The sequence below is a fragment of the Psittacula echo genome (assembly GCF_963264785.1).
Source record: "Psittacula echo genome assembly, chromosome: 2".
NCBI lineage: Eukaryota > Metazoa > Chordata > Aves > Psittaciformes > Psittacidae > Psittacula > Psittacula echo.
In genome coordinates this window covers 11,149,062-11,164,844 of record NC_137737.1, presented here as the reverse complement: position 1 = coordinate 11,164,844, position 15,783 = coordinate 11,149,062, and the positions used below count along the sequence as shown (strand labels likewise).

Sequence of the window (15,783 nt, the reverse complement as noted above, 5' to 3'; positions counted from 1 at the left end):
AAGAGAAAGGACGTAACATGTAAGAGGAGCTGGGGGAATGGTTTGGTCCATGATGGGTGGTTTTGGGACTAGCATCTTCAAAGATAGCTTTCTTGGGGAGAAAACCCAAAAGAGTAGCTCTTGTTTATGCTTCTAATATGTTCTGTTTCTAATGTGAAGTTCAGTTATGCTTGTCAGGTGTTTGATCACAAACCTGCTCAAGAAGTGCTGTAGCAGATATCTGGAATTAAACTGCTACTAATGTAAATGGAAACGTGAATCCTCCCCAATTTCAGTACTTGACTGGGTTTGGCGTTGCAAGATGTCACTTTTCATGCTCTCCTCTCCCTTCCCGTGGCAGGCATCAGGTGAAGTTAAGGCTTACACCTTCCTAAATACTAATCATTGATCATAAGGCTGATGTTATTTCTGCTTCTAGAAATCCAAGCAATGCCTGGTCCACCCATGTCTTGAGATCAAGGGGAATAAAAACATGCTGAGGGCTGTGTTTCAGGCGCTTGGCTTCTGAAGTTCATGCGTTATCTCTTGCTTAAGGCTGTGCCTGAAGGCTTAATCAAGTCATATGTATTTAATGAACACTTTAAACCACTGTTGCCCTGATAAAAGCAAAGAGCTGATGTTTCACAGACAGGTGCTCTAGGACACAATTAACTTGAGGCAACCATGATATCTGGAAGCCTGAAGTATATATTGCAACAAGGGCAGTCCAGAAGAGCTTGCTTCATCTGGGACAACCCAGTGGCTGTACATCACATTAAAGAGAGGAGAGGGGTCCCCAGCTCTTCCCATCCCTCCTCTTCTGAGGAGCTGTGAGCTTTTGTATAGTTTTGAGTTCACCTTCACAGTGCCTCTGCTGACTGAGAACAAAGCTCAGGGATGTCAGTGTTTCTTTCTATGTGTTTATGTTGTGCTCTAATTTATATTCTCATAACGGAGAACACAGTTAAGTAATATATCTCCAATTCAAGTTACTCTCCTGAATATTGTCAGTGACTGACGTAACTGAGGGGCCACTTAGACAGTGAAAGAGATTGCTTTGTGCATGTGAGGCAAGGCTTATTTCTGGTGTACTGGAAATACTCTACTATTCAATTTTGATAAAGAGCTGTCAAGTCCATCGAGTCCATTGTAACCAAGATGATGATGAGCGGCTTTAAAACAGAGGTGTTATTTAAAAGCTTAGGCTGATATAATTGTTGCATTTCAGAAGTTATTTTAGGTCATCTCCCTCATAAACAGATGAACCATGTGTTTGATTTTGCCTGCAATGTTGTTTTTCACGCAAGGTGCATGAGTGCTTAGGATCAGAGAGCAAACTTTAGGCATAGTTTCCAGTTATTATGGACTCCACTATCACACAGTTAAAAATGCTTTGATGATTGCAAGTTTTTCTCAAATAAATTGCTCACTTGCTAATGCTGGTGGTGAAAAACTCATCATTAGGCTGATTTACATAAAAACATTATACTCCTGTAGGCTCTGGAATTTCATTAAAGTCTCACTCTCAGTTCAGCCCATAATTTTCAGTTTGCAATGACTAAAATGTCTCTCTCAAACAGCTTTTCCTTCTCCTGATGAAAGACAGGTAAGTTGTTACAACACCTCCCCACCCGCCATCCCCAGCTCTCATTCCCTCAGACTGGTGTCTATCAGTCCTTCCTTTACAAGAGGCCATAAAGGCAGAGGAGATAGATAGCAGTGTTAGGTTGGACTGCAGGTAAGTAGATAAAATTCTTGCCTGTTCTGAGCTGGATCATGATGTTTTTATGAATATGAAGCAAATAGTTCTGTTGGTTTCAGTGGGATGAGAGATGACTCAGTGCCAGGAATGGTAAAGCAGAGTCCTTCCTCCCCCCTATCTCCCATATCTGTAGATACTTTTAGGAGGAGGTTGTTATTTTCAAGGATGTGAGCTGTCTGAGCAACCCAGATTTCAATTCCATTACTCTTGTTAAGCAATAAATTTCAAGTAGTGGGTAATAGTTGGAAAATATGCCCCAGTGCAAACTGCAGGTTCTATTCCTAGTTATGTAAGGGCTAAACCACCTTTTTATCAAAGACATTTAGCATCTTTAGCTGCTGCCTGGGCAGTGGCATCCTTCCACTGACCTTCCCTTTGGTGGATATCTGCAGAAGCTTTGCCTTGCTCTATTCTCCTTGACTCTACTTTTCAATCCCAACACCAGTCTTACCAGGTACTTGGATGGTATAGGCCCTTGAATGTAATGAACTGGACTTTCACAAGGGCTGCTGGATGACACTAGATTTTCATGCATTCCAGCCCCCTGCCTAACTGGACAGAACTTGAGCCATAAATCCCATTGCCGTCTCTCTGTGTTTGCCTAATTGGGATCTTGAAGTCCCACAGTGCATGCGTTGTGTTCCCACCATGAAGGCAGCTGGCTGTGTTCATTTGTCCTAGCAAGACAAACAGTGCTGCTATTTCCTCACTGCCCACTCCTAATCTCCCCAGCTGCCTCCATCTCTTCCTTCAACGGGGGAAAACTGGCAGTGGATTCATATTCTCTTCTTCCATGCTACTTGGCACAATCGGGAAAGAGCCAGGGATACAATCCTCCTGCTCCCGGGAGAGGCACCCAGATGTGGCACAGCCAGGGAGAGCTTAGATCTGTATCGCAGGAAGAAGTCTGTGCCAGTCTGGAACGTGCTCAGCACAGATAGGATTTCCTAGGCATTTAGATGGTAAAATCACAGATGTCTCAAATGAGCATATCAAACTGACTTTTCTGGAGAGGCTTGTAAGTTAGCTGAATTTTAATGTACTTTTACAGGAACAGCAAAAAATACACGCTTTGTATAGTGATTTCTGCTGCATATTATCATGGAGGGTAACAGTGAAAGGTCTTCAATGGAAAAAAAACCCATGAAATCTTTAATGGATATAAATCCATGTTTTCCCCTTACCTTCACAGCTACCAGTGTCTGGATGAAATTTTCTTGCTGTGCATCTCTGTAGATCTGAGGTGGAAATCCAGCATACAAAATTTTATTCCAGATATATGTCTCCTTGAAAACATATAAGCAACTGAAAGCAAGGTTTGTGATTAAAAACGTCAAGCAACTTTAGCAGTCAGCAATGCTAGATGTCCTGCCTGGATGGAGAAATACATTCAAGTGCTGGAAATTAATGTATAAGCATACATCCATTCCAACTGCTAGCATTCTTTAGTAATTAGTCTTGCCGATATGATGGCTTTTATGAGCTTAGCACATAAGCAACAGCTTGCTGAAATTAGATCTATATATTCTTCCTGAATAGCAGTTTACAGAGCCACTTTCTTGTATTGTTCCTGTAATAGAAGCTCCTGGACACCTTTCTTTTCATAAGGCAAAAATTGTGTTAGTCTACACCCAAAAATAGTCTGAAGAATGATAATGAAACGCGCATGGTGCAGTCACGGGTAACTAGATCAATGTCACTTCATATGAACAGCATAGTAATAGAGGTGCATTATACAAAGCTAGACCCAAAATCAGTGCAGAGCATGCAACAGTGAGGGCTCAAAACAAGTGAAGCTGGGACAGAGGAGACTGGCCCACTATGAGGATTTGTTACCACCCATTAGTGCATTAATTTTACTCTTGGGGTGGTTGGAGGGAGGTAGCTGCTGAATCAAATTACCAGGCAAAGGAAATACAAGTGAAAGTCAACCATAGAGAGTATCCATGGATCACAAATCAGAACAAAGAATCAATAATATAATAAATGATAATCAGCTCTCCTGCTATAAAGGAGACAACTCCAGTCCTGGATGTGCAGTGCTTGTGAAGCAATAGCAGTCTGAGATAACCCAAATGAAGATGAAATAAAATTACTAAGGTCACTTATTCTGTTCTTCAAATGTCAGTTACAACTGCAAACAGCAAAACCAATGTTAATTGTTGCAGAGTTAATGTTATTTGCATGTTCTAACTGTGCATTTCTGCAGCTTGTCAGGTTTGGATTTTTGGTTTAAATTTAATCTTGATTACAGGCTTTCTAGGTGTTCTGCTGCTTGGTTTTGAGCTATTACAGTTTCCTTGCGAAGGCTTGTGCCTGGAATTGTTGCTATGTGCTGGTCAGCCTTAATTCTGTCTCCAGGTACTTCTTTCTTTCGTGCCTGGAAGTGTTAATCTTGTACCTCAGAGTTTATCAAAAGAGGTCTTTTAAGTGTCTGTTCACTTGTGTTTGTGCACATTTTAGAGCTGGGCAAGAAAAAAAGTAATCAGAAAATTGGAAGAAATTCTGCAACTGGGATTAAAGAAAAACATCTGTTTGGGCCTCGTGTGCTTCGAAACTGTCAGCTGTCTAAAAACTGAGGTGCCTTACAGAAAACTGTAGGTGGTTATGATGCTAAACACTGTGAGCAGATGCACTTTGCAGCTTAAGGAAACACTCAGTCCATGGGTGACTGAGCAGCAGACCTGCTTGACAGTTATAGTGTCACCACTGTGTATTGGACAGGCAGTTCCTGGAACAGGTATTTTTCCTGATACAGCACAAGAAATAAGAGCTGTTCTTTGCATGGAGCAACAGCAGGCACACATGGTGGAAATAAATGGGACCATGTATTGATGCTGGAAGTACAAATTAGATCTGCTACTAATAACCTTACCTATTCTCTTTGCTGCATGTCTTAATTCTTTGCTGACAGGGCAGTATCAGGAGAAACTACCTAAATTTATCTAAAAGCTGTTGATGCAGGAGCACTGGGTTTTGACTCTCCAGGTTGCACAGTTGACCTGCTGTCTACACTTGCAGTGGTATTCAAAACAGGAGGTGGGTACTGGAAGCAGCAGCAGGTGGCGAAGGGGAGTCACGCATGAGAAGTGGACAGGTTGCACACTTTTGGACAGGGTTTCACAGGTAGTTTCTGATACAGCTCATAAATTGTGTTCTATGCTTCATGAAGCTCTTGGTGAGAGGGCACTTTCTTTCTGCAGGTTTGACTTTCTTACTCTCTTCCTTTATGCCTTTCCTTGCCTGGTTTCTTTTTCCCTTTCTTCTCATTTAGCCTTATTTAGACAGTCCTAGTCTTTCTCCCACTTCACACTCTGCAGTGAGCCTCTTCTAATCTCAATCTTCTTCTTCCATCAGCTTCCACGTTTTGGTGCTGTGGCTTGCTCAGGATTGCTTGCAGTACTGCAACGCCTATAAATTGCCTTTAATCTTTTTCTATTTTGGCTTCCCATTTTAATTCCTTGTGCTAATTTTTCATACGCCTCTCCCACTTTCCCCATTGTATTCTATCAGTTCTTCCCTCTGTCAACTCCCTACCTCCACTTTGACTGTCTCTGCTTCCAGCGATCACCATGGCTACTTTAATTCAAGGTGGTCCCATAACGATCTGATTATATCACAGTATCATATGTTTGTTTATTCCAATTCTGGATACTCTCTAGGGGAGACTTTATGACTCAACTCAATTGCCTGGCTCTGATTTGGTTCACTTGGTTCCCACCCACTTACCAAAGACCTTTTCATTACTGGAGTTTGACACCTCTCACTTTTTTTTCTGCATGATGTTTGCCTAAAAGAGCAACAACAGCTTTTTTGGCAATAGATTAAATCGATCACAAATGACTCCATTCTGAAGAACTTCCCTGAGAAGGTTGTTCAGTGCTGAGAAATGCTTAGCTAATGCCTAGTCACCTCAGCTAATTGAAACAAAAAGTGTCGTGGGAGTAAATCAGAACCAGGTTGTGGAAATGCCTCAGGTGTAGCACACACTCCAATCAAACACTAGCTGATGCTTCCTGCCTCCCCCGAAGAATATAATTTAGTCTTTCCTTGAAATACTTGTTAGGCTTTTTGTTTTGGTTTGGTTTTTAGGTGAACAAGGGAAACTGCTTAATCCTGGCAGTGATACTTTCTATATTTGAGAGAGTATATGAATAAATCCACCTTTAGGTGGAAGCTAAGCCTCTGAGACCAGACTAGCCTTAGTAAGTCTTAGGAAGGGGAGCAGAGGGTTATATAAGCAAGTGAACTTTTGAGAAGAGATTTAGGACGGTTTTGACAACTCTGAAGGAATGGGGAAGATGAGTAGGAATAGAAGTATTTTAAAGAGAAAGGGTATCAAATACACCAACAGGAGCAATAACACTGACAGGTAAGAATGGCTGGATGGAAACTAGGACACCTCTTAGAGTTTTTTAACCTTCAATACCTCCTGCTGCAATTCATCAGCAGACCCTACTAGATTTTATCCCTTCAGTTTAGTAAGAAGTAGGGTGTTTCAAGGGCTGGATGATTGAAGAGGCAGAATAGAATATTGCAAAGAAGAGTTATGTCAGGCTGGTAAATTCATTTTCCAGTTAATTTGCAAAACTGATTTGGTGACTGAGATAACTCAGGGCTTGATAGAGAAATAATTTTCTGTGGACTGGATTATTATTCTTCTTCTGAAAGGGATGGAGCTCCATGGTAGAGATGTTCTCTGGCAAAATTCAAACTTCACAGTTTTCCTCTGAACCAGGAGCGGTTCCTGTGGTGTCCAGGGATGGGCTACATCCCAGCTCCTCACTCTTCCCTGTGAGTATCCCTCCTATTGGACCCTCAGAGGTGTTTGCAGGCTGTGATGCAAGGAGCAAAACAGAATCACCCCTGCTGTTGCCTGCCTCTGATACACTGCCTTGAGGCTCTTTCTTGGACAGTTGTATGTTCTATATCTCTGATAGTTACAGACTACAACACACTACCTCTGGTAGTGGTGGATCTGAGCATACAACTGGGAACTGTCTTATTTATATCAGTGCAGTGGAAGGCTGTAACACAGCTGTGGTTTAATAGAGAAGCCAAGGTTAGTGTAAAGGGAATATAATGCTGTTTTGTTCTTCATCCACTAATACGGCTTAGTAGTTTGGTAATTGTCATGAGCACAAGTATTTCAGAGCATCTTCAGACATCTCATCTCTTGGAAGATTTACCAGTATAACTGCCATTTATGCTAATGGAAAGGAGAATTTAACCTCATTACTTGCTGATTTGAACATCATAACTTCATTACCTGATCCAGTGAGCTGTTACTTGTCATTACTGAGATGAAAATAATAACAGCATGTATTTATTTATAACTGGGGATTAACTGGACAACACCTACTGCTGACCTACACTGTGCCATGTAGCTAGGGCAGTAGGACAGAGTTAAATGGTCTCCTTTATTTCAGAACAAGCTAATCTACAAGACTACAAGGCAGACAGCTCTTGCAACTACATGTAATGTCCAAATGCCAGCTGGATAATATTCAAGTTAATTTATATCACTGCCTTGCCTATACTTCCAGTGCTCTCTGTTCATCTGCAGAGGCAGTGGTATCGAGCCAGCGAATGTCTGCATCTGTTTTGAAAATGTCTCAGAGGTGATTCAGGAATACAAGAACAGTCTTCAGATGGATAAAAATGTTAGGACTCTGTTGAAGTAAAAAACATGGCACCAACAATGGTATTTGGAAAGAATGGCTCTTAGCGAAAAAAAAGGTCAACTAGAGTCTAAGTGGCATTTTTGCACCAAAGGAGATTGTGTAGTTTTATTTATCCCTTGACAATAACCATTTTCCTAATATTTTCAATCTGAAAAGAAGCTGGTAAAAAGGGAGAAGGGGGGAATCAAGAAAAACAAAATGTTGTTCTCCTAGTGTTTCCAGAGTAGTTTTTCTAGCTGTGAAGACTCCTGTAAGACTGTTTGCTGTCAGATCTGCTCTCTGATGGAAACTTTTGATGGTCATTAATCACTGCCTCAAATACTGCCTGAGGAATGGCTGCACCTCTGCCACTATTCTGGATTGGGCGTGACATTTGCATCTCTCTGAGTTGTTTTCTTGCCAGTTTGCATCTGTATGTGGATAGTTTGACTGAAAATTGTATTAGAAATAGTGGTTGTGTGAAACTGAGAGGAAGGAGCCTACAAGAATGCTGGAGGGACTCTTCATCAGGGACTGTAGCAATAGGACAGCAGGTGGTGGGTTCAAACTTAAACAGGAGAAGTTCAGGTTAGATATAAGGAAGAAGTTCTTTCCTGTGAGGGTGCTGAGGCTCTGGCACAGGGTGCCCAGAGAAGCTGTGGCTGTCCCATCCCTGGCAGTGTTCAAGGCCAGGTTGGATGGGGCTTGGAACAATCTGCTTTAGTGGAAGGTGCTCCTGCCCGTGGCAGGGGGTTGGAACTGAATGAGCTTTAAGGTCTCTTCCAACCCAAACCAGTCTATGGTTCTATGTTCTTCAATAACCCAGATGATTCTTTCCAAATACATACTTAGTCATCTTAGTAACCCTTTGTCCTTGAAAGGAGTACTAATATCCAGAATACCTACATAAGGGTATATTCTTTCATCCTTCTGTTCTCTAATACTTTTAGTTTAATTAAATAGATTCTTTTAAACCATCATTTCCCAGTGTATATGGTAACTGAATTCCTACTTGTCAGCCTGTGATGGTTTCATGCTGTGAGGTCTGAACATTGTCATACCTTCAGGCTAGTCCTGAAGCTGTATTTTATTAACCATATGAGTTAATAAAAATAAAATACTTTTACAAAGCTTCTCTTAATTCTGGTTCTCAATGTTCCATGTAAACTGTAGCTAAAAATGTCCAGGGGAGAGGAAAATTAAGATTTGAGTAATTGGTGAGAACTGCATGTTTTAGCTATTGTGATACGCTCAGCTTTTGCTGTCTTCTAAATGAGTTCGCTGCTGAGCTGTTAAAAGTCCTGTAGAGAAAATTGCAACACGGAAATTCACTCTGGACTTGCAGTTTTTCAGTCCCACATGCTCAGCCAGCTTTTTTTTTTTGCTGCCAGAAGGAAACCACTGCTGCTCCCAGGTGCAACCACAGGGTCGCTTGCTCAGCTCCACTGACACCTCAAGTAAACCTCTTGAATTTGCAAAATTGTGTTTAGGGCAGAGCTGTGAGTTAAACCCCAGGATGGGCCACACTGATCCACTCCTTGTGGAGTGCTGGGAGGTAAAAAGGACACACGTGCAGGTCTATGCATACAGGGGGGAGAGGTTTTCACTGTGTGAGTAGAAATGTGCTCCTGGTTGTTGAAGAACAGATGGGGATGGAAACCAGGGTGGCATATGTACTGTGCTGCTTGTCGATGGACTGCACCTCCTGATGCCTCCTCGGGGAGGAGAGTGGTGAAGCCACCTGGAAGTGAGAAGTGCTCCAATCACTTGCAACATAAGCTCTTTGGTTTTCATTTCCCTAGTCACATAGGAAAGTTGGGAAGGCTTTAGGCTTCTAAAACTACTTTGTCATCCCAAAACCAAATTGGGACTTATTTTTCCTTCTGTGTTCTGTGTATCTGTAGGTGTCAGGGGAAGCAGTTCAGGCCTGTGGTTTTGAGGTTCTCCACCACTTTTCATGTCCCCATATTTTACTGTCTCCTGGAGCACTGCATGGTTGTTTTTTGGATCTGCCGAATGGCAGATCACAGCATCAGCTCTTAACATTGCGTAATCTTTTGTCACAGCTGCACTGATTTTGCTTACTTTGTTACTGGTGTTACAAACTGAGATGCATTTTGTATGTGACTGTTTTCTTACATAGGCACTGTAGTTACAGGGACTGTTGTGGCTCTGCAGGCAAAGGTCAGTGTTTTCCCTGGGTCACAGCAGCAGCAGCAGCAAAGCAAGGTGTTAAGTCAAAACTTGATGATGAAAAGCACCTTCAAGTGCATTATGGAACAGCTGAAAATTTCCATTGCATTACCCACTTAAAACTGCCAGATGTGGATGCTGCTTTTAATGAAACAGGCATTTTTCAGATCCTGCAAACATACCTGTTACACACAGTGCATATGTGCTGTGTCCTGGCTGTTTGTAAGCACATACCAACCCAGCTCACATCCTAGTTTATTATTATAAGAAAGTGGGTTGTAAGGAGACAATTAACAAGAAGCTGATTTCACTACTTCTGTGCCTTGACACTGATATTGAAATGGGTTTCCCTCACTTAATGTATTGATCTGAATACTAATGCATGTGGCAGAAACCAGCACTATGAGTCCAAAATCATGGTCTTGCTTGTGTTCCTTACCTAATCGAAATCTTGGGAAGTCAGTGGAAATGCACTAAAATGGGGTCTCTGGTACTGTGCTTTAATGTAGGAACTGGCAGAGCAGTTAACCTGTGTAGATCTATGTCCTTGCCCTGACCAAGGCCAGAACAGACTGGCTTAGTGAAACCTGTCAGAAAGCAGCTATGGAATCTTGTTGTCCTAAGGGAGTTTCTCACTTTCTCTGCACGTTAGTGTTTCGTATATCTGAATAGGGAGGGTTTCTCTGACCTTCTGTTCTTCTTCCTCATGTAGCTAAAGGATGCTGATCAGGTACTCTAAGGTCTGTCAGTCATAACTGCTGCTCAGAAGAGGTAGGGGTTTTACCTGTTTGAAGTTGCGGGAACTGAGCTCTGAATTTCACTCTGAAGGGGAAGATTGGAGGCAGGGGTTGTCCTCTCATGCCAGCTAACCAGGGATGGACAACTTGCAGTTGAACTGCTTGCCAGCCTTGTGCTGCACCCCATCATGCAGCTTCTCCCTGGCAGTTCTAATCTAAAATAATCCTCTTTTTTTCTAGCTGAAACAAAGATCTGCTTCAAATACTACCATGGTGTGAGTGGAGCACTACGAGCCACAACGCCAAGTGTCACAGTGAAAAACAACGCAGCTCCCGTAAGTTATTGCCTGCTTTGTGTATTTTTATGTGAAAACCAAGTTTCCTCTTCAGTGCAAACAGAGGTATGGATAGTCTTTCAGTTCAGGTGTGGGTTTGTATGCCAAGAGAATGTATATTCAGCTCTCAATCTGTCACAGACAGCTGCTGTGGTCTGGGGCAAGACCCACATCCTAGCTGTATCCTGTTCTGTAAAGTTATCTTCTCTTTGCTGGGTGTTGTGAGGCTTGTGTGGTACTTCTAGAGGATTCGGGATCCTTGGGTGGTAAATACAGTAAAGGTCCAGAAAAGGGATAAGATTTTCCTATGTTAAAGTGCTTTTTTTCAAAATCAAGGTGTGAGCATTTTTGCAGCACTGCCTCTGAGTTCCAGGAACAGCTATGCTGTGACACACTCCCATCAGTGGTAAGAAGCAGGCATTCAGGGCCTGATCCATCAAAAGACTGAGCACTGGTTTTGACAGATTGAGGCTTCATTGAGAGCAATCTTGATTTGCTAGAGCTTAGCAAACTCTGCAGCTCAAATGGCTCTAAAAAGCTTTATATCTTGCCTGGTTTTGGAAAATTTGATCACCCTGAGAGTGAAACATTTTTTAGAAGCCTGCAGAGAGACTTGCTGACCTCTAAAGCTTGTCTGGCCTTGCTGACAGTGTTTTGCTGCCTGCCAGGCTTGTCTTGGCAGAGATCTGCATGAGCTGAATTTTTAGTCCAGCCTGCATTAGAATAGAACTAGCTTGGATGTTTAGTCTGGAAGATGGGTTCAAGAAAGAATTGTCTTACTTGGTGGTTTCTCTTCACCTTCATTTGGTGCACACAATAGCTGCAAACTGGATGCTGGGTAAAGTCTGATAGCATGTCTTATAGGAATAAAAGGTGTTCATGTCTCAGTGTGCCTTTCTGACATGCTCATTGTGAAGCTATTCACCACTTTCAGAGCCTGGACAGTTTCCTTCAGCTGTCTTCAGAGAAACATGTGGCTTTTGGTATCTTTACTGTGTGGGACGCTGTAAAGTTCTTTTTAGCCTGTAGTGAGTAGTGTCTTGTTGACTTGGGGCTTGTTCATTTCCCAGTTATCATCAGTTTGGGGGAACAGTATGTTGTTGGTGTAGTCCCAGTCTTCTGTGAAAGGTAAGACAGCCAACCAAGGCATCAAATACTAGTAGGCTGAGAGATTATAACAGTATTTTTGCATGTTTCACATCCATATCTTAGACCTAAGCTTGAACCAATTAAGCAGATTTTTCAGGTCTAGTATGGAAGGGTTACTCTTTCATTATTAACTATCAGCAATACATTTTAAGTTAATAGAAGAATGTCTGGGTACCTGTGCCTTTGTAATGTGCAAATACGTCATCTCTCCAAGTTCTTCTGTTGAGGCTTATAAATACATACATATATATATGGAAATAAAGCAACCATTCAGACTTTCAGCTGAGAAGGACTTGTGTTTTAAAGAAAGTCTTCATGCATTACTTATGGTCTTCGTGGAGACCAGATGAAAACTGCCTATTCTGACCTTCAGCTGAGTGTACTGTACATGACTGAAAAATAGAAAACATGATTAAAAGTGGTATCAGATAATGGTTTTACCATTTGAGGGCCAAATCAGTGTCCTTGGAAGTAGCGTTCTGAAAGTAGATATTCTGGTTTGTACTTTGCTATGCTTATCCATCATCAGCCAGACAGTGAAAGCACAGCTTTCCTTACCTGGGAAAGGACAAGTGTCCCTCCCCATCCCTTTGGAGTGGCTCCACAGTGGAGTGTACTGGGTGGGCAGCCTCATCTCTTTTTATCCTGTGTCTTGAATCATAATATGAGCACAACTGGGCAGGGAAGTGGTAGTTTGTTTTATTTCCACCTCTTCCTCTGTGTGATCAGTTAAGGGCCATGACAGACGTGCTCCTCTGAGGTCCCTGAGACTTCTCACCCTAGTGAGACTTGACACACAGGCCCCTTTGTGGTCAAATTGGATGCATCAAATTCCTCAGTTATTCTCATTGCTCCAGTGATTCTGAGCAGTGCCCCAGGCATGGCATGTCTCGCACTACCACCAAAAGCTGTGGTCCTTTGGCTGCTGTGGCTTGGGTGCAGAGGAGGGCTCTGATCAGAGGAAGCCTTCTTCAGATCCTGGAGCAGGTTCTTGAACATCCTTTCTGCTGGAAGGGGGAAGCCTGTGGTCTGTGCTTAGAAGTTTACCTTTCGCAGTCAGTAGGAGTTTTAGCAGTGGCTCTGGGACCTTAGTGTGTTAGAAACAACAGCTGTGCAGGGAGAAAATCTCAACAGGGATCCTGCTGTGGGTATAGGGGCTGAATTTTTTGAAAAGCTGGCTGCCCTCAACCAAAGGGAGTTTTTCCACTGTAGTGACAGCATCACAAATTCCCCCTGAAGCTTAGACTGTCAGTATGCAGACAGTCTTTGGCTTTGTGTATTTGACACAAGCAGACCTTTTCATTTGGCACAGCCTGGGACAAAGATCCAGTGCAGGTGTCCTTTGAGAAGCAGCATTTAGGGACAGGTGACCTTCTGGGGACAGTGTTTGCACTGTGAGCATAGACTCATCTGCAGCTGATGCCAGAGCCACCCAAGTGGGTTGTGTCCTAGCCCCCAGGCGCGTGGCATTTCCCGCAGCACGGGCAGCAGCTGGCACATAGGCTGCTTGGTGCATGTCCTGTCTACACCAGTAACCACCAGTATCCTAATACCACAGTTCAAAAACCACAACAAAACCCCCACCCTTCACTGTCTGCCTGGCTGTGGTTTGCTGCAGTTGAAATGGAAAAGAATCCTGCTTCCAAAGGGAAACAAAAGTTGCTGTGTTAGTTGGATGTCTTTTATAGCACTGATGGTGCTTCAGGCTGAGTAGCGTCTCGCGTTTTTTGTATTATGAATGTTCTGCTCCATTTGAGTTTATCTCCTCATGCTGTAACCCAGTTATTAAAGCTGCCTTGCCTGCTGATGAGGATGCCCTGCAGTTCGTTTTTTGTTGAGAAGTCCTGTCACATTTTATCCCCTTTGAATCGTCAGGCTTGAATATTTGGGAATGAAGGGCTGCACACTTTGGCCACCTTGTATGTGGCAGGAGCATAAATGGGAATTGGGGGCAGTGGATAGGCCTAGGGGTAATGGCAGTAAAGCAAAGCACCTGCAATTTTGGAAGAAAGAAACATCCTGGCTGGTTTTTCTTTCTCTGGACTAGTGGCACACTGAAAAAAGTGAAGCTTATGCACAGCAGTTTATACTACTAAAGCAGAGATGTTACCATGATATGGATGAGCAATCAGTTTTCTCAGTAGAAAAGAACATTTTTACAACATCTGGAGCATTCCTCTATTTGTTGCTCTTCATTCATTCATAATGTCACCACCAGTTCATCTTTACGTCAGATGTCACAAAAACAATGTAAGTTGCAGCAATTAATTCTAGCAATAGGAAAATGTTACCTTGCTAGCGTGAAAGTGGTTTAACCTGAACGTGGCTGTTTTGCAGTAAAATAAAGCTGGCACGAGAACAGCATACAGAATGAAAAAGAACCTTTTTCCTTTATAGCCTAGAAAGATAAATTGGATACATCACAATTAAAGACAGTAAGTGGAGAATCAGTGTTTTAGCCTCAGGACAAATGTCTCCACTAAACTGGGAGCATTCACTCGCTGTGTATTAGGTACAAAGAACCGCGGCTGATTGAACCTCTGGAGCTTTCGTGCCACAGTTCCTGTCTCATAGATCATGATGGCACTCGTCAACTACACTTAGCATCGTGGGGAAAGCTATGTAAATCGGAGCTAATTATTGAAAGAGACCTTCTCTGTGTTGTGTTTGTGTGGAAATGCTGCCTCAGCTGGGTTTCCCACAGCAGGAATAACTGCTTGATAAGCTGCTGCCATTTGGTGGTGACTGATCATTCTTGAGGACTTCCTGCTGTAAATATTTGCATTACGTGCTGTCACGTCAGAGCATGGGCTGCTGACTAGTGTTTGATAATGAAGCATTCTGCCTCATTTCCATGTGTGTGCTGCAAGCCAGGATTTTATGAGAGTGTGGACGTACAAGCAGCTGTATCTGTCATTCTTTCCAAAGTCTGGATTTAAAAATCTCAGCTGTGTGTGTTCTTTTTCCCTTCATGTCTTATTCTGTGATAGGTGAGTTTTAAAACAGTGTTTCTGGGGATATGTGATAAATCTAACAGTCTGATTTGAGAGTGTGAGAAGAATTGTGCTTCAAGAAACAGAGAATGAAGAGGGAGCAGAAACTTCTAGTGCCTTCTGCAGTGTTCAGCAGTTGAGGTTAAAAAAAAGAGAAAAGTTTATGGAAAACGCAACGCCAGGCTGCTGCAATTAATCATGGCAAAGAATGCAAGCCAGGTACATCTTTAACAAGTGTTAAGTGGTGTACCTTGAAAGGCTCAGCATTTTCTGGGAGGGAAGTAGCAGTTTTCTGGAAGCCGTCGGTGTGCTGTAGGCGTAGGTGATGGGATATTTGTCAGGAGTAAGTAAGAGAATCTCCTTTCCTTATCGTGTCATAAGAAGTAGCCACAGGTCCCTCAACTTGCAGCTGCCTTTGAATGCAAGGTAAGCAGTAGCATTGTTAGCAACACCTGTATTCTACCCATCCCTGTTACCTGCAAAGAAGAGGGAGTCATTCAGGAATGAAAAAGTAGAGGCAAAATGACAGGGGAGATGACTGGAAATACTCAGCTGGAAGGAAGCATAGACTCCAGTAGTTAAATAGGCAAATACAGAGTGCTCTCTGACAGGGTACATTCCCTTTCCAATGTAGAGGGCATCTAACAGAAAATATATATGCTAAGAAACAGCTGCTGAAAGAGAGTGGATTCTACTGATTAACCATTTGAGTTGAATAAGTCTGAAAGAAAAGTAGCTGACCCGTGTTTGTGTAGGTTTCTGACCTATCAGAAATATCTGCCCATTTTTAGTTTTCTCCTGAAAACTAAATTGTGCTGCTTTCACAACAGCAGCAATGCTGTCCACATCCCACTTGCCTTATGTGCTCATACACTGCCACCAGTGTAGGCTAACAGCATGAAGTGGTATAACATGAGAACATAAGGCTTTGAATTTAAAGAAACTATTACATGGTCTGGGGAGTTGCTTCTG

General features: G+C 42.6%; 1 protein-coding gene across 1 annotated transcript in view; it reads left to right on the top strand.

Annotated features, from left to right (window-relative positions):
• HECW1 (HECT, C2 and WW domain containing E3 ubiquitin protein ligase 1) overlaps positions 1–15,783 on the top strand; it is a gene marked incomplete at both ends in the record, with an annotated part of 174,387 nt that overhangs the window by 45,231 nt on the left and 113,373 nt on the right. The window contains one exon of the mRNA XM_080611271.1: positions 10,575–10,669. Coding sequence (XP_080467397.1) covers positions 10,575–10,669 — 95 coding nt within the window. The remainder of the gene's footprint in view (positions 1–10,574; positions 10,670–15,783) is intronic.